The sequence below is a fragment of the Callorhinchus milii genome, unplaced genomic scaffold, assembly GCF_018977255.1.
Source record: "Callorhinchus milii isolate IMCB2004 unplaced genomic scaffold, IMCB_Cmil_1.0 Scaffold3, whole genome shotgun sequence".
NCBI lineage: Eukaryota > Metazoa > Chordata > Chondrichthyes > Chimaeriformes > Callorhinchidae > Callorhinchus > Callorhinchus milii.
In genome coordinates this window covers 45,013,561-45,037,525 of record NW_024704744.1, presented here as the reverse complement: position 1 = coordinate 45,037,525, position 23,965 = coordinate 45,013,561, and the positions used below count along the sequence as shown (strand labels likewise).

Genomic DNA, 23,965 nt, shown 5'->3' with positions numbered 1-23,965 from the left:
TTATTTCATCCCCTATAACTACGTTTCTATTCTGCTCCTCCCCCGCTTGCACTGCTTTCTCTATGGTGCTTTGGTTTGTATTCAGGCCTCCTTCCCCACAGACTTCTCCCAGTGGCTCCTTCTCTGCCTCTACTAAGTTAAATGCTACTCTGCTGGCTATCAATCTCACACTCCTCTTCCTGTCCCTCACTATGTGGCTATGTTCTGAAGTACTGTCCAATGATTCCTCCCCCTCCCTTATGAGTCAGAGTGTCTCTAATGCGCACTCAAGGTCAAAAACCGTGAGCTGGAGTGACTCAAGACACGTGCACTTCTCACAGATGTGACCATCAGGGACAGTCTTACTGTCCACAAAATTCTCACATACTGCAGCTGTGACACACTACCTGTGTTGCCATTATCCCTTTCAAGCTTCCACTCCACTTAACACTCCTGCCTGTCTGACATCGAGTCCTGGACGAGAGACAACTTTCTTCAGCTCAACATGCGCAAAACTGAGGCCCTCCTAATTGGCTCTCGTCAGCGCCTCCGCACCTCAGGCGCTGACAGCATCAGCGTCCAAGGCTGCACTCTCCACCTCTCAAAGTCAGTCAGGAACCTCGGGGTTCTGTTCGCCCCTGAGCTGTCCTTTCTCCCCCATATCCGCGCCACAACTGGCACCGCCTTCCATCACCTCCGGAACATCGCCAGACTACGGCACTACCTCACCCCTCACGCTGCTGAAACTCTGGTCCACACCTTTATCACCTCAAGGCTGGACTATGGGAACTCTCTCCTCGCCGGCCTTCCCGCCACCTCCCTCCACAAGCTGCAGGTCATTCAGAACTCTGCAGCTCGTGTACTGTCCCGCACCAGGCTTCGGGACCACATCACTCCTACCCTCGCTCGCCTCCACTGGCTCCCCATCCCCCAGAGGATCGAATTCAAGATCCTCATCCTCACCTACAAGGCCATTCACGGCCTTGCTCCCTCCTACCTCTCCGACCTACTATCCCCTACTTACCTGCCCGTACCCTCCGTTCCTCTGGCTCCAGTCTGCTCCACATCCCCCGCCCCAACCGCCCTACCATCGGTGGTCGGGCCTTCAGCCTCTCAGCCCCGAGGCTCTGGAACTCCATCCCCCAGTGCCTTCGCCGCCTCCTCCCTTTCCTCCTTCAAGGCCGGTCTCAAGACCTTTCTCTTCAACCGTGCCTTCAGCTCCCCTCTCGACTCTACCCACTCCTCGCTCCCTCCCCTCACCATTTCCCCCCTGCTCGGGTCCCGACCCAACTGTCCAGCGTCTTGGGACATCCTCCCGACGAGAAAGGCTCTCCCCGAAAAAGCTCCCGCACTGAGCTCTTTCACTGGTTCTGCTTCTGCTTTACAAGGAGATCAAAACAAGTTCTCATCTGCACCTCCTTCCCACTCTGCACCTCTTTCCCACTCAGCAACCAAGGAGAGACTTAGACTTTTTAACAATAGCTTTTACTTATAGAAGTTTGATGAAATACAATGAAGTTTTAATACGTTTGGATGTTTTTGTTAAATAATGGTAAGACCTGAAAATAATTAAAATTTTCATAACTATTTAGGAGCAATATTGAAATGTATCCATTTCATTTTGATAAAATGTAGAAATGCACACTATCATTCTTTAAAATCTATAGTATATATTTTAACAGTAAACATAAGCAATCCCTTTATACAATAAACAGTGAAAACCACTTTGTTGGTTTGGACATTAACTTACCCCACATTTTGCATTTGGTTGGGATTTTATGGACCCTAATTAAAACAACAAATTCCATTTGTATATTGCCTTTCATGTTGGGAGGACGTCCCAAGGTGCTCGACAGTCAGTGTCAGGGATTTGGACCTGAGCTAGGGTTTCAGGTTAGCAGGTCACAGAGGTAGGGAGCAGCAAGGCCATGGAGGGCTTCAAAGGCCAGGATGATGATTTTGAACTCTATCTTCTGGGGGATGAGGAGCCAGACAAAGATGGGGTAATAGGATCATGGAGCCTGGTGATATATCTATTGCTTTATAGAAGAGTGCCACTGCATTAATGAAAATAGCTACATTTCAGAACACATTTGTTGCAATTATCATGCCATTGGTCAACATGTATCTGAACCACAAATATTTTGATACTGCCTCACCAGTAGAACGTTTTTGTTAGAAAGTTTGCTGCTGCATTTAGCCAAGTAACAGTGTTTCCCTTTGTTCCAGCTCTTGAAACAGCTTTATGATCATTTTTTACGCTTTCATCTTCTGGAAGATAATCAGGTAAATCTACATTTTTTTCTTCAACTTTTGCATTATGTGAGTTTAAAGATATCACAATCTGCAAAATAAAGGATATGGTTAAACTGGACGCAGTTTGTGTAAAACATTACATCTGGGGTAAAATTATTCAGGATACAATTTTTTTCTGCATCATATATCTTACCCACTAACTCCACTTAATTTTAAAGAGCCCAAGGTTATGTCTTGAGGAGGCATTAAAGAAGGCAAGGAAGGGGGTGAGGTGAAAGGATGGAGTTCCAGAGGGTGGGAGCACAAAGGCTGAAGGCTCGACTGCAGATGTTGGAGTGGAGAGGTGGCGCCTGGCAGACAGGGAGCAGGCCGGTGCCTCCCGAGCGGAGGAAGCGAGCAGGTTGATAAGGTTTTAGCAGGTCGCAGAGATAGGGAGGGGCAAGACAGTGGAGGGCATTAAAAGTGAGGACAAGAATCTTAAATTCGATCCTTTGGGGAGCCAGTCAAGCCATGCGAGGTGATCGGATCATGGAGCTTGGTGCGGGAGAGGACACGAGCTCCAGATTTCTAAATAATCTGCAGTTTGTGGAGGGAAGAGTTGGGAAGTCCGGCAAGCAGGGAGTTAGCATAGTCAAGTCTAGACGTGATGAAAGCATGGATGATAGTCTTGGCAGCCTGAGGGGAGAGGTAATGGCGGAGACAGGCAATGTTGTGAAGGTGGGGGAAGGCAGAGTGGGTCATGGCACGGATATGGGACTTAAAGGACAGTTGAGGGTCGAACAAGACGCCAAGCTTCCATACTGGCTTGGTGAGGTGGAGAGCGCATCCATGAATAGTGATGCTGTCAACTCCTGAGGTGAGGACTGACGGAAGCATAGCAGGAGAGCCTCCCTTTTGTCAACAGTAAACAGAAGAAAGTTTGCTCTCGTCCAGAACTTGATGTCTGACAGACATTCAGGACAGTTGTGGTCCTGGAGTCAAAGGTGGAGGCAGAGAGATGGAATTGGATGTCATCTGCAAACATGTGAAAGTTAACTTTGTGGCTACGAATGATATCATCGAGTGAAAAGGGTAAATGTTAAAGAGGAGAGGACCAAGGATAGAGAGGCCTAAGGAATGCCACACATGATGGCGAATGCTGGAAGAGGAGAGGAAAGAGCAAATCTGGGAAACAACAACTCATTCCAGGTCCTTGGATAGAAAAGGAAGGTTGCAGATGGGACGATTGTTAGAGAACAGAGGCGGGTCAAGCAAAGGCTTTTGGAGGGTGGGGGTGAAGTCAGCTGTTTTTAAGGAGGGGCGAACAATGCCACATCTATTATCTGTAGCGATACAGAGGTTGATGCCTGTTAGTATCGAGGAAAAGAGGTGTAACTGGGAGATAAGGAGAGGGGTAGGGATGGGGTTAAGGGAGCAGGTGTTGGGCTTCATTTGGGAGATAATGGAGATGGGATCAAAAGTGTGCAAGGAGGGACAGATGGAGGTCAGAGGGGAGTTGGTAGCAAAAAAAAATCTCAACAGTTATCTTTGTAGTTCTCCTCTTCCCTTTCCACTAAGTATTGTTTGAATAACTATCTTTGACTTGCAAAGGTTAAGATGCACTAAATAAACCCATTATCAACTTACCTCTTCTCCACTCTCATTTTTAATAACTTGATGAGCTTGTAATACGTTTGTAGCTGCAATAGCTGAAGCAAGGCACTGCAATTAAGTAAAATATTTCAAAAGAAATACATTTCAGAAATGAACCAGCATTATGCTTAAATGCTATTTAAAATTTTATATTTTCACAAGTACATAATGCTGCATATCCTAACAATGACTATCTGCACATCCACTACGTTTCTGCATCATGGCCCTAATGTGGCAGGAAAGCTGAGGTCCGAGGTCGTCAAAAAAATCTTAGTTGTGCACATGTGGATACTATTAACTAAGGCATGACTGAGACAGCAACGTAAGATAAATGTTTATTGGGCAATTTACTAAATAAAGGCATTGTTCTTAACTGGAGGCGAAGTGGCAAAAGTGGCAAACATCACTGACTTCTTACATTATTAAATTAACCCATACTTTCACAAGTTTATGCTTTATTAATAATAATAATAATCCTTGCATTTGATATAGCACCTTATGTCTCAAAGCACTTCCCAGAATATACTGCAAAGTAAATTGACTGTATATTTTGTGAGCGAAACGTGGCAGCCAATTGTGCACAGCAGTGTCCCACAGTCGTGGATTGAAGTGACCAATTTATTATTATTATTTTTTTTGAAGGAATTATTACCCCTGGAAAAGCGATCCGCCAATTGACTAACAACCAAATTCCAACTTACTGCTAGGTAAACAGAGGCTTGTGGAGGAAGGAAACTTGCCCAACATTTTGTCCTGTCGGGAATCAAACCTAGGTTTCTCACTTGTGAGGCGAGTGCTCTAACCACTGAGCCACACAACTTCAAAAGTAACCCACTAAAATCAGCTGAGGCAAATGCGGGGGAAGCCAGTAACTCAGTAATCCAATCCTCCCCCCTTCTTGATTTGGCTCAATTATCACTGTAAATTAGTTTTACTTTTCTCGAGATCCTGTCAAATCTACCACATTTATTATCTGTAACAAATGTATTGTAAGGCACGGATGAGTTAATGGAACTGCAATCATACTATCGCATAGAATCTCGGGATCAATTTTCACTTCTTCAAATAAATTGGAAGAATTTCCAATTTATGCAACATTGTTTTCTAATTGTTTTATTTTGAATAGTTGTGAGCAAACATGCAGATCTCTGGCAGGCAAGTGGATATATCCTGTGTTAATTCTTCTCTCTTACACTGGCATGGTCAAATCCCCCAAAGGGTTTTATTATAAATCAATGTGTACATAAAGACAAAAAATACTGGAGTGAAGACTCTCTTCTTAAAGATGTAATAATAAATCTTGATTTGGTGTGGCTCCTTTGATGAGCACTTACCAAAAGGCTTCACAAGATATATTGTAAAATTAGTGACTGTGTTTTCTGGGCAAATATTGACTGCCGCATGATCTGACCACCTGCCTGCCTGAAATATGCATGTTTCTACAAAACTATTACAAATAAAATTGGAAAACATTGTCACATACTGTGTAACTGTTTGCACAATCACGTATATTGTACTCTACGAAAGGTGCGACTAACCAATTCTGCTTTTCTCCTTGTGTTCAAGGTGCCGTCATGCTAACACGCAAGTTCCAATAACACATACTAAAATTCGTGGAACATGCTTACCTCGGTTTTAAGATCAGAACAGATACGGATAACACATCTCTGAAGAGTCATTTGAAATGTAAAACTGATAACACCTTTAACTCTTAATAAAGCTTCTTCGCAGATACTTCGGTGGTCCTGAAAAAATAAGAAATAATAATAATCCTTGCATTTTATATAGCGCTTTTCACGTCTTCTAGACACCCCAAAGTGCTTCACAGAAAATACTGTAAAGTGAATTGACTGAATATTTGTGGGCGAATGCGGCAGCCAATTGCGCACAGCAATGTCCCACAAACAGTCGTGGATTGAAAATGACCAATTTATTACTGTTTTTTTTTGGAGGGATTATTATTAGGTGTGTGGAGTAAGGAAACTTGCCCAAGGTTTCGCCCTCTGCCTGGAATTGAACTCAGGTCTCACTTGCAAAGCGAGTGCTCTAACCACTGAGCTACAGGACTCCAAGTATTGAAGAGAAATATAAATATAATTCATTTGGGATGCAGAACAAGAGCACTTAATTTGAGGATCATCACCAGATGTAAAAAGAGGTTATAATTTGTTTTACACAGAATTGTTAGAAAGTGGAATAACTTAACGACAATTAGGTATTGGAGTGATGTCTAAAACAGACACTAGTTTAAAACAAACTGATGCAGTCTAAGTTTCCATATTAAGATTTTTGGGGGAATTGACAGATATTTGACACATGTGGAAACCATTACCATGTTTAAGTGTATCCAAACCAGGCAGACTTTCAAGGATGTCACCTGGACATGGAAAATCATGTACCTGGAATAGAATGCACTCTTTCCCCAGAGGGAAGCAGCCTACTTATTCAATTTCAGAGCATATGAGGCGCAGGTTAGCAAGAGCCAAGGCTTGGGGACCCCCAGAGTGTGCGCTGTGGTACACCTGGAATTTAACTAGCTGAAATCGCACAGCTTGCAACTGAAAACACTGTCTGGCAAACTTCCTGCTGCTTGTCCAGCTAGCATTAAATGTGGGTGTTACCTCCATATTTTATCTGATCCCTTTGTTTGAATTGTATAATTCTGTAAAGATTGATATTTCACTTAATCCTCACCATGTTATGCAACCCCTCTATTTGTAATGTCACTGTTTTTGCCTTCTTGTTTGTGCTGTTGATGAAAAACTGAGTCTGGATTTGTTTTGTGGTTTTCATGTTCAAACTGTCAATACGCAGAGGTTTTTTCAACTGATCATAAATTTCAACTGCTAAAATTCTAGCGTCTTCCAACACGTGATCCCTGAAAATAGAAACACTGCCTAAGAAATCTGTCTAAGAAGCAATCATACCACTGAAAATGTTGTTACAAGTCACTACAACCTTGAGAATTAAAATGTGACTGAATAAACAATCCATTTAAACAGCCATTAATTTCAATTATTGCATTGTCTATTAACTGCTATGGTATAGTACAATATTGTAACAATGCTACTTAAGAACACAATTTCACCATATATTTGAAATTAAGATGTTTCTAAAATGCAGATATGTATTATTCATAGAATCGTTACCTTTCACATAGATTCTCAAGACAGACCATCATTCCCAACTCATTTTTCATGATTTCCCTGTTAGAAGGACATTCTGCCAGATATCGTAGTGCCTGACACCACCAAGATAATAATGCAATGCCAGTTAACATAATGCAAAAAATGTCATTAAACAATCTTCAAATATATTTTGGAGAGGGAGAGATATTCATTCAGTTTAAGTTATCATTTTTCTCACTATGCAAAGACCAATTAATAAAATTAAAATGGGGAGAAGTAACCTTTTCCTCTCCGATGCTAGATACAGATTTACGAGATCTGCATTTCGAAAAGGCATCAAAAGCAATGATAAATGAGATTCTAACCTCCTTCATGGAGCTGCTGAAACAATTCACTATTATCCCGTGCGGCAAATCTGAACTTGTCAAATCTTGGGAGTGAACAATACCCTGATCCTTCTTCTAGTTCTGTTTCCACCAGTTTTGCTTTTATCTCCAATTATTTAATAATAATAAATATTATTATTATTACTTCTATGGAATTATTTGTACTTTTCTTCCTCTATTCTTGCTGTCCAAGGCCTGCTCAACTTATTCCTGGCATATTTTTGAAATTCCAAATCACCAGACCTCCTTGCTGGTAAAGCTTTCTATCCCTTTACCCATTTGTGTCCAACTAGTGGTCAATAGCAATTTCTATTTGTTTGCTGTCCTTACGATAACTAAATTACACCTAGATTTAAATTCACGTGAATTCAATAGTGCAGGAAATATCCACCTAAATAACAAATTATCCAGAAGGTACAAGTTTTATTGTGCATTCATAGTGTATATTAATGGAAAAATACGAACATTCAATGAGAACATTTTTTCTTTAAATCGCTTCTTCAAAATTCAGGCACTCCACTTTACAACGTGATGAGATTTGAGACATCCTCCTGACTTGAATGATGCTATAGCAAATGTAATGGATTATTATCTATAAGATTTAAGAAGTGGTTCAAATAAAACTCAGTTTCATACCTGAAGAGCACAGAAGGACACTTGTGGGTTGTGATGGGTCAAGAATAGCACCAGACCAGGAACACATCCCTGGTCTTTAACAATGGCTTCTCTATTTTGTGGTTCTGAGGCCAAGTCCCTCAACTGAATAACTACAGACAAAGCGTCCATTACCTCGTGATGTAATCCAACGTAACTGTGCACAAACACATCATAATTAGTATGTCGAATATATTGTGAGTGAGGCACATACTGAAAAAAAATCAACGCAGACAATCCCAATTAGGTAGAATTTTTGAAGTTAGAATACGGTACTAGAAGTTTGATTATTCAGATTGAATATATTTAAATAAATCTAATAGTAAACATATAGAACAGACAAATTAAAATACCATTCCCTCACCACACATAAAACAAACTCCAAAACAGTTTGGCTGGTTATACACGTGCACTTTAGAGATTATAGAGCATTTGATTTGATACTATGTGCCATATTTTTAAATTGACTGTTGAAAGTTCAGTCAAGTTGTGAGGTTGTCCACTGTTATATAATAACAACTTGCATTTATGTAGCTTCCTTCAAGCTGTATAGCTTAAAGACAACACGCATGCCCTAAGTGATGGCTGAAGCAGAATAAAGATGCATTTAATAGGAAGCTGGATAAATACATGAAGGAGAAGAGAACAGAATAAATAATCATTACATTTGATATAGCTTAATACTATATATCGCCGAGACACCTCAAAGCACTTAACAGAATATACTGTCAAGTGTAGTGATTATGTATTTTGTGGGTGAAAAGCAGGAGCCAGTTTTGCACACAGCAATGTTCCACAAACAGCCATGGAGCTAGTAACCAATTTTTTTACCTGGGGGAACGTTGGCCAGGATATTGGGAGAAAGTCCCTTCTCTAGTGCCATGGCATCTAAACAGGCAGATGGGACTCCTCATCCAAAGGACAGCACCTCCAACACTGCAACTTACCCCAGCATTGGAGTATAGCTTACCTTAGACTATGTGATTCCAAGTCCCGACGTGAGGCTTGAACCCACAACTTTCTGACTCAGAGGCAAGAGTGCTACCACCTGCACCAAGATGAGGAACTGAGGAATGGTTGGAAACCCATGTATTGTACAAACACCAGCAAGCACTGGCTGGACTGTTCCAGTGCAGCACATTGTATGCAAATCTATGCAAACTCAAACCAGTAAATCCAGCCCAGTAAATCAGCCGGGCGTCTGACACATCCGGAAACCCATCAGCAAGTACCCAAACCAATTTCCATGCGTCCCACCGACACGTGGCAATCCCAGAGAACAGATTGTTGTAATGGTACGCGCACTCTCTCCCTGGAGGGATGCATCCTGCTTATCTAATTCCAGAAAGTATTAGGCGCAGGTTGGCAAGAGCCAAGGCTTGGGGACCCCGGACTGTGAGTTGGGAGTACTGCCGAAACGGCCCAGCTTGCCGTTGATTGAGAGCGCCGTCTGGCCAGCGTTCCCGCTGCTCGTCCAGCTCGGACCACCCGACCCGCCAGGGCTTCGACGTGCAGGGAGGGTTATCAGGAGCTGAGTGGGGTGACTCCCTGCTCCCAGTGCCTGGTCCTGCCCTTCCCGGTCCTGACCGTGCCGTGACCAGCCGGCGCCTGGGAGGGGTGCGGAGCCGGTTCAGCTCCGAGGAGACCCCGGCGCTCGCCTCCCCCCCTCAGGGAGGAGAGCCCACGAGGTGGTGCGGTTTGAGCCCTCCCTCACTCGGGTGGCTGGTGGGTCCTGTGAAGCGCTTCGAGGCGTCTTGGGACGGCGTGGGAAGGTCTGCACCAACATGGCACGGATTATGATAAACACACCACATCAAAGCACGTTAACCCGGACCGTGAGGACACACACACACACAGCTCCCTCAGGGGGGCGGGCGGTTGGTTCGCCGCGCGCTGTGCGGGCGCCTCTCTCTCTCTCTCTCACACACACACACACTCACGCGCTGAGCGGGGGGGGGGGGGGGGGGGGGGGAGCACGAAGCCGCGCGACGCTCACCAACCGCCACCATCCGAACGGCAGCCGCACGCGCTGATTGGAAGTCTCCCCCAACCCCACCACTCGCGGGGCGGGGCGGGGCGGGGCGGGCGGGGCGGCCTGGCCCGGACCAATCAGGGCGCCACTTGTTGGTGGGTGGATCGTCCGTTAGGGGAAGAGGAAATTTAAAAGTTTGTACCGGGAGCTCGTGAGGTGAGTAACACACACACACATATATATCTACACACACACACATATATATATATACATATATAGAGAGAGATATAGGCGTATATATATTTATTTAGATATAGATAGATAGAGAATCACAAATGGAGAGGGAATTATAGAGGTACACTCCCGCACGTATCTGTTGCACGTACCGATATCTAAATGCACACACACACACACACACCGCCATCATTTGACAGAAAAGAGCAGAAGAGGGAGAAAGAAAAGAGAAGGAGATGCAAAGGAAGAGAGGCGAAATGGAGAGAGATAGAGAGAGAGAGAGAGGAAGGAATAGAGTGAGAAATAGATATAACATTTATTTACAGTATATACAGTATATTATTATATTCTACATATACACACACACACCATATATATATATATGTGGAGAGAGAGAGAGAGAAAGAGAGAGGAAGGAAGCAAAGAGAAGATACTTCTGGATATTCAAAGACTGCATTTGCAGTAAATGCTGAGATGTGCTTTGAAACGTTTTGACGTTGCACCACATCGAGTGTAAGATAATCCGACAGGGCCAGACCTTGGGCCAGTCTCCTTACTCCACACAGAGCCTAATAATAATCCCTCCCAAACAAAACAATAATAAATTGGTCATTTTCAATCCACACCTGTTTGTGGGCCGCTGCTGTGCGCAATTAGCTGCTGCGTTTCGCCCACAAATATACGGTCAATTCACTTTACAGCGTATTCTGTGAGGGGCTTTGAGACGTCGAGAAGACGTGAAACGCGCTATATCAAATGCAAGGATTATTATTGTAGAGAGAAATATCCGGAGAAATGTGTATTTGACTAATGTATTTTAGTTTTAATATTAATGTATTTTATTAATGAGAAATTTGGGTATTACAGTCTATATATACAATATAGAGAGAAATTATATATAAATGGAGAGAAATATATATGTGTGTGTATGAGAGGGAGAGAGAGAGAGACTTTGCGTCAGAGATGGAGGAAGTGATTGTGGTTAAGGAAGGAGAAGAATGTGAGAGAAGGTGAAAAGTAGTAAAACCAATAGAGAGTAATTGGATGGGGAGTAAGTGAGAGATTCGGGTGAGTGTGTGCCAGTACAGCAATAAATAACACACAGTTAAAGTAGTTTCTGTATCAACGCTGACTTACCTGTGTCAAATCCTGAAATAAACATCGAAAGATCACAGCAGGTCAATCAGTATCTGAAAGAGAAAGTGGGTTAATGGTTCAGGTATAACCCATGAAAGGTCTTTCCTGAAATGTTAAACTCGTTTTAGATGTTTGACTGTTTTATTTCTACAGTGAAACTCAAATAAGTCTTATCTTTATAAATCATATAATTGCCTAAGTTGAACATTGTGGAGTCCTGCAGCTCAGTGGTTTCCTTCATGCCCCCGCGACTCCCTACCTATCCAATTTGCTTACCCCCCCACTCCACCACCCGCTGCCTCCACTCTGCCTGCTCCGGCTTCCTGTTTGTCCCTCGCCCCTTCCGCTCCACCGTCGGTGGCCATGCTTTCAGTCATTATGCCCAGAAGCTCTGGAACTCCCACCCTCAATCCCTCTGCCTTGCTGCCTCCCTCTCCACTTTCAAATCCCACCTAAAGACCTTCCTTTCTGACCATGCTTACGGTCACCTCCACCCTCCCTCTGCGCCTGGCTTGGAGTCAGACTACAGCACTGTCAAGGGCTCCGGGATGCTACCCCGCGTAAAGGGTGCTGTATAAATGCGAGTTGTTGTTGTTGGTTAGCGCAACAGAATTGGTTAGTCTTGCAAGCGAGAGACCTGGGTTCAATTCCCGGGTCGGGCAAAATGTTGGGCAAGTTTCCTTACTCCACACACCTCTGTTTACCTAGCAGCAAGTAGGAACCTGGTTATTAGTCAATTGTCAGATTGCTTTTCCGGGGGTAATAATTCCTTTTTTTTTAAATATTGGTCATTTCAATCCACGACTGTTTACCAGGTGCAGTGAGGAACTATAGCTTGCGCACTTACCAGCTACATTGAATTCCGTATGCACAGTGTAGATTATTGATTAAATCAGAATTTATACGACTTATATGGTTTCCTGCAACTTGGACTTTGTGCATGTCATATTAAATGTTATGGTTCCATCTAATACGACTATGTGAGTTTTACAATGTTACATTACACCCCTGCTCGTCGTCCAATGCCCATCATTATAAAGCACTCTAAAATGTTATTCTAAGTAACTTCAAGTCATTGTTGTATGTGTGGTATCATTGTGCTTTTTCTTCGATAAACCCCACAACAAAGTTACATCAATACAGTTGAGAAGTGCATCCCAGCTGCCCTGTGACAGTCTGATGTGACAGAGATTTTAGTGTTGGCTTTTGATTTAATCTCCGTGCCAGCAGTCATTTGTACTGTTAAGTGGCAGGAAAGGAGTGTGATTACTATGCACAAATAATGTATTAACGTGCCTGAAAAATGATCTATTTCAGTACTTTCATTTGCAGTTATGCACAGATGAGATATTGGGACTTCTTCTTAAACCTCTAATTTACCCGTTTTGCAAGTGACTTTTGTTTGAACATGTGTATGAACCTGTGTTAGCAGAACTACTGGTTTCCCCAGACTGAGTCATATTACACCTATTACATAGAGCATTACAGCACGATAATAGTAACAATAGGTCATCTAAACTCGTCTTTGCCAGTGTTTATACTCTACATGAGCCTCCAGTCTCCAAATCCTGTAGCTCAGCTTTGTGGAGTCCTGTAGCTCAGTGGTTAGAGCACTCGCTTTGCAAGTGAGAGACCTGAGTTCAATTCCAGGCAGAGGGCGAAACCTTGGGCAAGTTTCCTTACTCCACACAGAGCCTAATAATAATCCCTCCAAAACCAAAAACAATAATTAAATTGGTCATTTTCAATCTATGACTGTTTGTGGGACATTGCTGTGCGCAATTGGCTGCTGCGTTCGCCCACAAATATACAGTCAATTCACTTTACAGTGTGTTCTGTGAAGCGCTTTGGGACGTCCTCCCGACGTGAAAAGCGCTATATCAAATGCAAGGATTATTATTATTATTGTTATTATTATCCCTTCTCCCATAAACCTCTATTCCCTTTTCCTTTATATCCCTCATTATTGCACAATGTTTTAGTTCAGATCTTTGTGGGAAAAATAATTAACTATGTGTCAATTAATTTTGTTTTCTTCCCTCAATAGAATTATATCCCAAATTGTTCTTCATGATGAAATGTGAACAACAAGTTCTTATTCTGTAGTGACTCCTATAAATTTTCTCATGTCTCGCCTACTGAATTTTATTTATGAGCTGATGGAGTACTTTGGAATTCCATTTGAACAGGTAAGTGCTTGTAGTTCTTGCACTCTGCAGGTTTAAAACTTGGAAATGAAACCTGCCTTATTTGCCATTTTCCTTTATTGTTTACAATACATTACAGTACTTCATTTGCAGAACTGATTCATGCATTGAATTGTGTTTAAATGTAAAATTCAGGAGAAAGGGACATTGGTCTATTAGTGCAAATAAAATGAGTTGAAGTTCAAATTGAATTATTTCACTAGCCAAATGATAAATCCATCTTTAAAATCAGGAATATCTTAATTGAGGGTTTGGAGATGACTATTGCTCTTGAATTTCTTTGCAGTTGTACTTTTTAAAATATTTCTTTTTTTAAAACAGTTTATACCACATTGGCAAAACAAACCACATGGACAGACTCGTAGCATTGTTCGAAGAATAGGATCATTTCTTCCAATAAATAATTGGGCCAGAGTATGCTTTCAGGTAAGAGAAAATGCAAGTTCATGTTTTTAGGTGAGACTGGTCTGTATTTACCTATTCTCCCTTAGTCTCACAGATTTTAAAATGAGATTTTTTTCTCCACTATTTTTTTCATCCGAAAATCAAAATACTACAAACTAAGTCTTAGTCTTATTTTGGGTCTAGTGAGATTTAGCTCTGTGCTTCATTTAATTTCTCATATCTCTTTTCATAAAGCACCAAGGGAGAATTTTTTTTGTGAAAGGTGCTAAATGAATGTATATTATTGTTGATATAATCCTGACATTAATATTGAGCCTAAAAATTTGATGCTTCACAGGAAATTGCTGACAATTTTAGTGATTAAACGCATATCCGCAAATATTTCATTTCATGCAACAGGAGGATTATTGAAACTTTTGGTGTAATATATACAATTTATTGATAATTCAATAATGCTTTCAACAATTTTTGGTTACATTACTAACCCTTTGATTGGATTTTAATAATACTTGCATTTGATATAGTACCTTTCATATTGGGAGGATGTCCCAAAGCATTTCACATGATTTCCTGGGAAGTGGAGTGACTGTGTATTTGTGGGCAAACACGCAGCCGATTTGAATAGTGCCACTTCGTTTCAAGGCCCCCTGAACGACAGGCAGACAGGAACCAAAGGACGGCACCTGAAACAATGCAACACACCCCTAGCACTGCAGTGGAGTGTCATCTTAGACTATGTGATTCCAAGTCCCAGTGTGAGCCTTGAACCCACAACAACAGCAGCAACAAAATTACAATTGTAAAGCACCGTTCACGTCGGGAGGACATCCCAAGGTGCTGAACAGAAGGGATCATAACCCGAGCATGGGGGACAGGGTTGGGATGAGGGAGGGCAGAGGGGGGTAGGAGGGCGGCTGAAGGCATGGTTAAACAGGAGGATCTTGAGTCATGCCTTGAAGGAGACAAGAGAGGGTACAAGGTGATTGTGGGATGGAGTTCCAAAGAGGGGGCAGAGAGGCAGAAAGCCCGGCCGCCGATGGTAGGGCAGATCAGTCCGGAGACCTGGAACAGGCTGAGCCTGCTGAGCGGAGGAAGCAGATGGGGTGATAAGGTGTCAGCAGGTTAGAGATGTAGCCGGGGACAAGGCCGTGGAGGGCCTTAAAAGTGAGGACGAGGATTTTGAATTCTATCCTCTGAGGGATGGGGAGCCAGTGGAGCCGGGCGAGGATGGGGGTGATGGGGTCACGGAGCCTGGTGTGGGAGAGGACACGAGCTGCAAAGTTCTGGATGATCTGCAGCTTGTGGAGGGAAGGTTGGGGAGGCCGAAAGGTAGGGAGTTTTTGTAGTCGAGCCTTGAGGTGACAGATGCGTGTATGAGGGTTTTGGCTTCCAGAGGGATAAGAAAATTGCAGAATCTGGCAATGTGGCGGAGATGAGGGAAGGCAGAGCAGCGGGTCATGGCACGCATATGGGAGAGAAAGGACAGTTGAGTGTTGAACAAGACGACCAGGTTCCTGACTGGCTTGGTGAGGTGGCATGTGCAACCGTAAATACTGATGCTGCCAGTGCCTGAGGTGCGGAGGCTCTGGCGTGAGCCAATCAGGAGGGCCTCAGTCTTGCTGACATTCAGCTGTAGAAAGTTGGCCCTCATCCAGGACTTCATGTCTGACAGACAGTCTGTCAGGACGTCAGTTGTCCTGGAATCGAGAGTGGAGGCAGAGAGATAGAGTTGGGTGTCATCCACGTACATGTTGAAGTTGACCCAATGTCTGCGGATGATGTCACCAAGGGGGAGCATGTAGAGGTTGAAGAGGAGGGGACCGAGGACAGAGCCCTGAGAAACACCATACAAGACTGTGTGGGAGCTGGTAGAGAAACCATTGGCGGAGTCAAATTGGAGACAGTGTGAGAGATAAGACCTGAACCATTCAAGGAGAGAACCTTGAAGGTTGAGGTGAGAGGAGAGGTGGTGGAGGAGGATGGAGTGGTCCATGGTATCGAAGACAAAAGAGAGGTCAAAGAGGATGAGGAGGCAGAGGGAGCCCTGGCCACAAGTGGACAAAATGTTGTTTGTCACCTTGACCAGAGCAGTTTCTGTACTGTGAGCAGCATAGAAACCGATTGGAGGAGATCGTGAAGGGAGTTGTAGGAGAGGAATGAGCGAAGCTGGGAAGCAATGATTCTTTGAAGAACCTTCGAAAGAAAATGAAGGTTGGGGATTGGGCCAGTAGTTAAAAGGCAGGGCTAGGTCCAGGAAAGGTTTTTTTCAGGATGGAGGTGATTATAGCTGTTTGTAGGGGGATGAGAACAGAGCCAGATGAAAGAGAGAGATTGATAGTGTCGGACAGTAGAGAGGCGAAAGTGGCGAGGAGGTGGAGCTGGGAAGTAAGGAGAGGAGTGGGGATGGGATCAAGGGAGCAGGTGGTGTGTTTCATGCTGGTTATGGTAGGTAATCTTATGACTCAGGCGTGAGAATGCTACCGCCTGCACCAAGATAAGGAAGTGAGGAGTGATTGGAAACCCATGTATTGTTCAAACACCAGCAAGCATTGGTTGAACTGTTTCAGTGCAGCATATTCAATGTAAATCTATGCAAACGCAAACCAGCTGCTTTTGACCACAAAACGCGGTCGCAGCACTGGGATGTATATCCTGTGATTTTTTGGGGGATGTCTTATGTGTGTCTGACGAATACAGAAACCTATCACCAAGGAACCAAAGGACGGCACTTCGAACAATGGAACACACCCCTGCATCGGAGTGTCATCTTAGACTATGAGTTCAAGTCCCAATGTGGGGCTTGAATCCACAATTTTCAGACTTGGAGGCTAGAGTGCCACCATTGAATCAGACTGACATACTATGGTAATATTTTGTAACACAATCCAATTATAAAACTGGAAATGAAACTAGAAAAAATAATTGGCCTTTGTGTCTGAATTATGGAATAAATGTCCACATTGTTCAGCAACATGAACAAATTCCTAATTTCACAGACTGATTTACATCAAATCTACTGTCTCATTTAATGTGTATGTGTTTTTGGCTGCTTTCTCAAATCCATCTGTAGTTGTTTCTTTGTGAATATTTTCATACCAGTTATTTAGAAGGATTGGATCTTTTGAACTCTTTTGTGCTTTCTAGCTTATAGGAAAACCAAGTATGTCTAACTCTTGTGAATCTGGCTATAACTCTGTGGTTCCCTCACTGGCTGATATACTATGGATTGCTAATGATGAAGGGGAAACTTTCACTTGGTTTAGGTATGTATAAATTTGGTATAAGTACATTTTTCTAGTTTCACTGAGAGGTTAGTTGTCAGTCTACATTGCAGTGGCTATATGCAACTGATAGATATTGTCAGGTTAGTTTAAAAACATATTTATTTTCTTTTGTAAATGTTTTGGAATATATTTTTGTTGTTGCTGCAAAATATGCATAATTACACGTTTATTGGTTCACTGAATCTATTGGCTGAATATTGTAGTATGAAAACATCACTCACTGTTCCTGGTAGTAGATTTATGGATATTGTATATATGATTACAACTATTATCCCTGAAACCAAACGCCTGGAAAATGGATCATAGACTTATTTGTAGAGTCCTGTAGCTCAGTGGTTAGAGCACTCACTTTGCAAGCGAGAGACCTGAGTTCAAATCCAGGCAGAGGGCGAAACCTTGGGCAAGTTTCCTTACTCCACACAGAGCCTAATAATAATCCCTCCAAAAACAATAATAAAAATTGGTCATTTTCAATCTACGACTGTTTGTGGGACATTGCTGTGCGCAATTGGCTGCCGCGTTCGCCCACAAATATACAGTCAATTCACTTTACAGTGTGTTCTGTGAAGCGCTTTGGGACGTCCTCCCGACGTGAAAAGCGCTATATCAAATGCAAGGATTATTATTATTATTATTATTATTATTTGTAGAGTCCTGTAGCTCAGTGGTTAGAGCACTCACTTTGCAAGCGAGAGACCTGAGTTCAAATCCAGGTCAGGGCGAAACCTTAGGCAAGTTTCCTTACTCCACACGCCTAATAATAATAATCCCTCCAAAAAACAAAAACAATAATTAAATTGGTCATTTTCAATCTATGACTGTTTGTGGGACATTGCTGTGCGCAATTGGCTGCCGCGTTCGCCCACAAAATATACAGTCAACTCACTTTACAGTATATTCTGTGAAGCGCTTTGGGACGTCCTCCCGACGTGAAAAGCGCTATATCAAATGCAAGGATTATTATTATTATTATTATTATTCTACCCTGATGCTTTTTGAAAATGCAGTCAAACAATCCTGTAGTGAATTTATGTAGGGAAGTATGTAGTATGTAGGGAAGCCAAGTAGTTAAACTAGTTTGAGAAGTATATGATATAATCAGAAGATCACACATCCAAATCTTAGGACTTTTCAACGAATTTGCTTTAGGCATGTGAATATTTTTAGCTTTCTCCTAAACAGAAGCATCTGACTTTAGTGTCGTATGAAGTCAAAATCTTCTGTCTCAGGAGAAGAAAGATCAAATTTGGAACAAAGTGCAGCACTTTAAATTGTATCTTCTGCCTATTCGAATAAGTGTTGATGTGAGCTGTGCCTAGGTTATCCAGGCTTCCAAGAAATGGAGTCATGTAGCTCAGTGGTTAGAGTACTCACCTGGCAAGCGAGACACCTGGGTTCAATTCCAGGCAGGGCGAAACCTTGGGCAAGTTTCCTTACTCCACACGCCTAATAATAATCCCTCCGAAACAAAACAATAATAAATTGGTCATTTTCAATCCACGACTGTTTGTGGGACGCTGCTGTGCACAATTGTCTCCTGCGTTTCGCCTACAAGTTTACAGTCAATTCACTTTATCGCATATTCTGTGAAGCGTCTTGAGACATCTAGAAGACGTGAAATGCGCTATATCAAATGCAAGGATTATTATTATTATAAGTTACAACAACAACTTGCATTTATATTGTGCCCTTCACGCAGGGTAGTGTCCCAGAGTGCTTGAGCCAGGGGGGAGGGGATGACCGTAGGCACGGTCAAAGAGGAAGGTCTTCAGGTGCGACCTGAAGATGGGGAAGGAAGGGGAAAGGCGTCGGGGTAGGGGAAGAGTGTTCCAGTTTTTCGGGGCGTAATGGCGGAAAGTGTGGCTGCCAATGGTGGAACGGAGGGCACGAAGGAGCCCGGAGCCAGTCGAGCGGAAGCTTTGGGTTGGGGGATAAGCAGGTCAGAGAGTTAGGGAGGTGCCAGGGCATGAAGAGATTTGAAAACAAGTGTGAAGATCTTTAAATCGATCCGTTGGGTAATGGGGAGCCAATGGAGTTAAATGGTAAAAGAAGTAGTCAGATATAGAAAGTTGACTTATTTTCTGCCATTCACAGTGAATTTATTTACTATTTCCAAGGAATATGGTGAGACCTTTCAAGGGTGAACGGATGGCTGGTTCTGTTCAAGTATATGATAACCAAAAAACCTCCGTCAATCAATTCAAATACCAAAGGAGCACTGAAAACCCTGATGCATCAAATCAAAATGCCTTGAAGAAAATCTCACAACTTGAAGATGAGTTGTCTCGTCTTAGGGCTCAGATTGCCACAATTATCACAATGCAGGAGCAAGGATCTGTTACTGGATGTAAGTACTATTGCTGGCTCCCAAAATGTTCTTGCTTGATCTTAATAATCTTGTCTAGCATTGTGTGAGGGTTACAACTCCCCTTATGTCTTCACAATGAACTCAAACTGCTGCACACTAAAATATGCATATTCAAGTAAATTGCAACTCAGTTTTATGCACACGTAAAACCAGGTAGATAGGTTGCACCTTCATGTAGGTTTTTATAATTTATAAAAGTAGTATATAAATTCTTATTGTATATTTGAACAGAACTTTTTATATTGCATGTTTAGTATGGATTTAATTTCTGAATTGAATCTGACAAAATTGGGCTAGAATATCCAGTATTAGAGGCATATTAGAGGTTTCTTTTTCAGAAAACCATCTATAGCAGCAAGAAGAATCCAGACCAATCCTTTACCCGTTGAATCCAATCTATCTCGATGGCTTCAGTATTATAATAATAATCCTTGCATTTGATATAGCACCTTATCACGTCATTGAGATGCTTCAAAGCGCTTCACAGGATACACTGTAAGGTGGAGTATTTTGGGGGCAAAACGCGGCAGCCAATTGTGCACAGCAAACAGTCGTGGATTGAGTGACCGCATTTTTTCGAAAGGATTATTACCCCCAGAAAGCGATCCGCCAATCGACTAACGACTGTTTAATGTTAGGTGTGTGGACTTGCTTAAGGAAACTTGCTTAAGATTTCGCCCCAGCCCAGATTTTGTTGAAGCTGATTTCTAACAAACTTTTAAACTTAAAAATATTTGAGTTTAAATTCCTGAACAAGTCCATCAGACCATCCTTAATTTCTCTGAATAATCTTTAAATTAAATAATGAAGATTTTGCTTCAGTTTTCACAAAGAAAACTGATAAGGAACATTTTGTAAGAAGAGTTATTCCCCCTTTAGTAGTTTTAGATGTTCTACAGTATACCACCTTCCAAATACATATTTTGTTAACCATTGTCCCAGCAGTAGAGCTCAAATGCAAAGATTTATGTTATTATTGGTATCAACAACTTTCATTGGTTTCAATAACAAGTTGACGGTAAGAATTCATAGCAATAAATTATATTTTCAGATGATCTTTGAATATTTTTTTAACCTATATCTATTTTATAAAAAAATTTGTTTGGAGTCCTAGGTTTAACTCCAATGAGATCAAATGGCCTGCATGTTCCAAACACGCCTAGAATCTTTCTGCCGCCTCCGAAATTAACATCTACACCTATTGGAGAGTCAAGTGCTCGATCAATGACTGCTCCGCCACCTCCTCCACCACCACCACCACCAAAACCATCAACCAGTGTGAATAGCACTACATCACTTGTGGATCTTGTCAGAGAACGACGAGCCTCCAAACCTGGGAAAACAAGGTTAATTGAAAAGACTCCAGGTCTTCCCAACATAATGGATGTCTTAAAAGACATACACAATGTTAAACTACGAGTAGTAGAGAGGTAGGTTTGTTCCCTAAATTACATTTTTCTAAACAATGATTACTGTGTCAAAGGTCTTCTAAATTGTTGGAAGATCCAGCTTTATTAACCAACTTATTATCTTTCTCTTTTCAAAGATCACCTGGAGGCACTGTTGCAGGGAAGAAACCTGCAAAAAAAGCATCAGTTAGTGATCCGGCAGCACTTATTGCTGATGCTTTAAAACGTAAATTTGCACATAAATTCATCAACGATTCTTCTGATAAGGAGAATACATCCTTTGAAACTTCCCCACTATCAAGCCCGGAGACTTCCAGGGTAGGTTGGTTCATGTACACCTCTAAAAATCATATAATTCCAAATTGTCATTCTCAGGTTTCTTGATAGTGATCTTGACAGTCAATTCACTTTGGAGCATATTCTGTGAAGCTCTTTGAGACATCTAGAAGACGTGAAAAGCACTATATCAAATGCAAGGATTATTATTATTATTGATACTTTAAAATAATGTTAAAATAGTCTTTAGGTATAAGTTGGCTCCCAAATTTTAGACATTTCTGAAAATTACTAATGTGAAAAATTTGCTTTGTTTTAAATGTTTTTATAGTGATGTTTGGTAAGGGTTGTGAAAATGTGGAATGCACTGCCCAGTAGATGTGATTGAGATAACAATAATAATCCTTGCATTTGATATTGTGCCTTATCAAGTCTTCAAGACGTCTCAAAGCGCTTCATAGAATATACTGTGAATTGACTATATTTTGTGGGCGAAATGCGGTAGCTAATTGTGCAAGGCAAGGTCCCACAAACAGTCATGGGTGGAGTGACCAATTTATTAATTTTTTTAAAGAATTATTAACCCCGGAAAAGTGGTCTGCCAATCGACTAACAACCAGGTTCCTACTTACTGCTACGGATGTTTAGAAAACCCATCATTTTAGGTTGAAAGACCTTCCGAGACAGGCATATTTGCTGACACACTTGTAATTTAAAACAGTATTAGGATATGGTTTTGAATAGATATCATTCACTCTGTTATACATAATCTGAACCTAAGAATCAAACTTTTAACTGGGAATAAATTAAACATTTCTAATTCATGGCTATGTTTTGTGTGATTTAATTATTTCTTTTTTGTTTTTCAGTTTGGACTACAGCACCTGAAATCTGCTGGGAAACCAAATGTTTTGGGACCTAGTAAAATATTGCAATCCGCAAGTGTGAATGTTGCCATGTGTTCTTAACTTTGCATTTTCCGAAATGAATTGTTACAACAACTGCAAACCTAATCGATGCTTAGTTATGTTTTTGGCCACTTACAGTAAGGGTGCTGAGGATAAATTACTGTTATAGAAAGCTAATTTAACATTGCTTTTCAGTCAGATGCTTCAACTTTGCTCTGCTGTAAATTTGTAAACTTAAGGGTTTATATTGCAATAAAATAGAACTATAAAGATTGTCAAAATATTACATTCAGTTTACATTTCTTATGAGTGGCCTTATGCTTTGCTGGTCCCAAGCAATTTAATTGTTCTAATTCTTGTTTTTTTGGTTTGAGATTTTTATTCATTCTCAGAACAATAAAGATCAGACTAATTGTCTTGTTTATAGTAAAATGAGACTATGTTCGAAAGAAGTAAGCTTGAAGGGGTTTAGGGATAGGTTGGGGCAGTGGGATTGAATGTTATGTTCTATAACTGATTGTTATAGCTGTTATGTAGCCAACAGGTTGCTCTGAGAGACAGTGCAAACTGAATGGGCCAAATGACCTCCTGCGCTGTAAATGTCTGTGATTCAATGAAATTTGGTCCATTAAGTCAACTGCTCTGAATTTCACAAACTTTTTTTGAAAAATAGTGCTGAAATCTTCTCTGTTTGTGCTTGAATTCTCTTTGCATTAAATTTGTATGTATGGATGGAAGAAATTGAATCCTATTTAAACGGTTTGGGAGGGTTCTTGGCGAACTATTAGATGTTGCAAGTTTTTTTTTAATGTTATATTTTCCCAACTTGTTTCTCCACTTTTCATCTGGAAGGTCTGACGTACTGGGTATGGTGTCATTTGCACTGGCAGCCCTTAGCTATTCTTCATGTCTTTACCCAGTAATTATCAGCACTATCATTATTTGAGGGCGATAGTACTTCAGTCAAGCTTGATGCTGTCACACATATACACTTAAATAAGTGTTACTATATTGCAGTTGGGAACCCTGACTGATTTCATTTTTTTCGGGTACAAACCCTCGACTGTCCAGTGCCTTGGGACGTCCTCCCGACATGAAAGGCATTATATAAATGTAATTTGTTGTTTTCACACATGGGGCAACTAAGGGGAAACTAGAGGTTAGGGGCACTGGAGTGTCAGCCTATAAACTGAAATCTTAGTGTGGGTAAGAATGCTACCAATTGAGCCACACTGACACTGGCTAAATCATAACCTTGTAAAAAACATTCCTTAATAAATCCTTGAGATGTCTAGATTTTATTGAGAATTAGTGCAGAATTGTGTACAGCTTTTTCTGTGAACCATGCCTGCTGGGACATTGATTAAAACTACAAACTGATTATTGTAAGGCACTACAGCAGAAGACATTCTTGGCATTAGTTTAGACTGTGTGTGACCTTGCATCCCAGAGCTGAAAAAAGTGTACAATCTCATGATATAATTGGACTTATCATAATTTTGATCTGTTTTTGTGATGGCATTATATCAATCAGTTGGATATTTTTGTTGCAGGATGACAGCTGCACAATGATTGCGATTTCATTCATGAAATTTTGAAAAAATATCCTGCAAATGATTATTGGTAAATTCTTTATCCAATGTATGTTGTATCTAATAATGTTAAATGACCATCAGTGCAATATATTTACCTTGATTTTGACCCATGGTGGACACTATTTTTGCTTGCTA

The 23,965-nt window shown here is 41.6% G+C and overlaps 2 protein-coding genes across 7 annotated transcripts; one reads left to right on the top strand and one right to left on the bottom strand.

The window, feature by feature from the left end:
* Nucleotides 1–1,957: 1,957 nt before the first annotated feature.
* On the bottom strand, nt 1,958–12,255 carry armc1l (armadillo repeat containing 1, like). 5 transcript variants are annotated; one of them, XM_042333594.1, is made up of 8 exons: nt 12,226–12,255; nt 11,379–11,431; nt 8,018–8,192; nt 7,017–7,108; nt 6,562–6,745; nt 5,496–5,612; nt 3,862–3,936; nt 1,958–2,323 (listed from the first exon to the last, which is right to left on the bottom strand). In XM_042333594.1, the coding sequence occupies exons 3-8, from the start codon at nt 8,165–8,167 to the stop codon at nt 2,135–2,137; spliced, it is 807 nt and encodes a 268-aa protein (XP_042189528.1). In that variant the 5' UTR covers nt 8,168–8,192; nt 11,379–11,431; nt 12,226–12,255; the 3' UTR covers nt 1,958–2,134. The 5 variants fall into 5 exon arrangements, with proteins under 5 accessions (XP_042189528.1, XP_042189529.1, XP_042189527.1 ...); XM_042333595.1 differs by lacking the exons at nt 11,379–11,431; nt 12,226–12,255 and adding an exon at nt 10,032–10,086; XM_042333593.1 differs by lacking the exons at nt 11,379–11,431; nt 12,226–12,255 and adding an exon at nt 9,845–9,891.
* On the top strand, nt 10,159–22,544 carry mtfr2 (mitochondrial fission regulator 2). Of its 2 annotated transcripts, none has more exon segments than NM_001292427.1 (8): nt 10,159–10,223; nt 13,426–13,567; nt 13,907–14,011; nt 17,135–17,253; nt 19,392–19,621; nt 20,751–21,072; nt 21,189–21,369; nt 22,197–22,509. In NM_001292427.1, coding segments are annotated over 7 exon segments (1,119 nt in total). In that variant the 5' UTR covers nt 10,159–10,223; nt 13,426–13,504; the 3' UTR covers nt 22,296–22,509.
* Nucleotides 22,545–23,965: the final 1,421 nt, after the last annotated feature.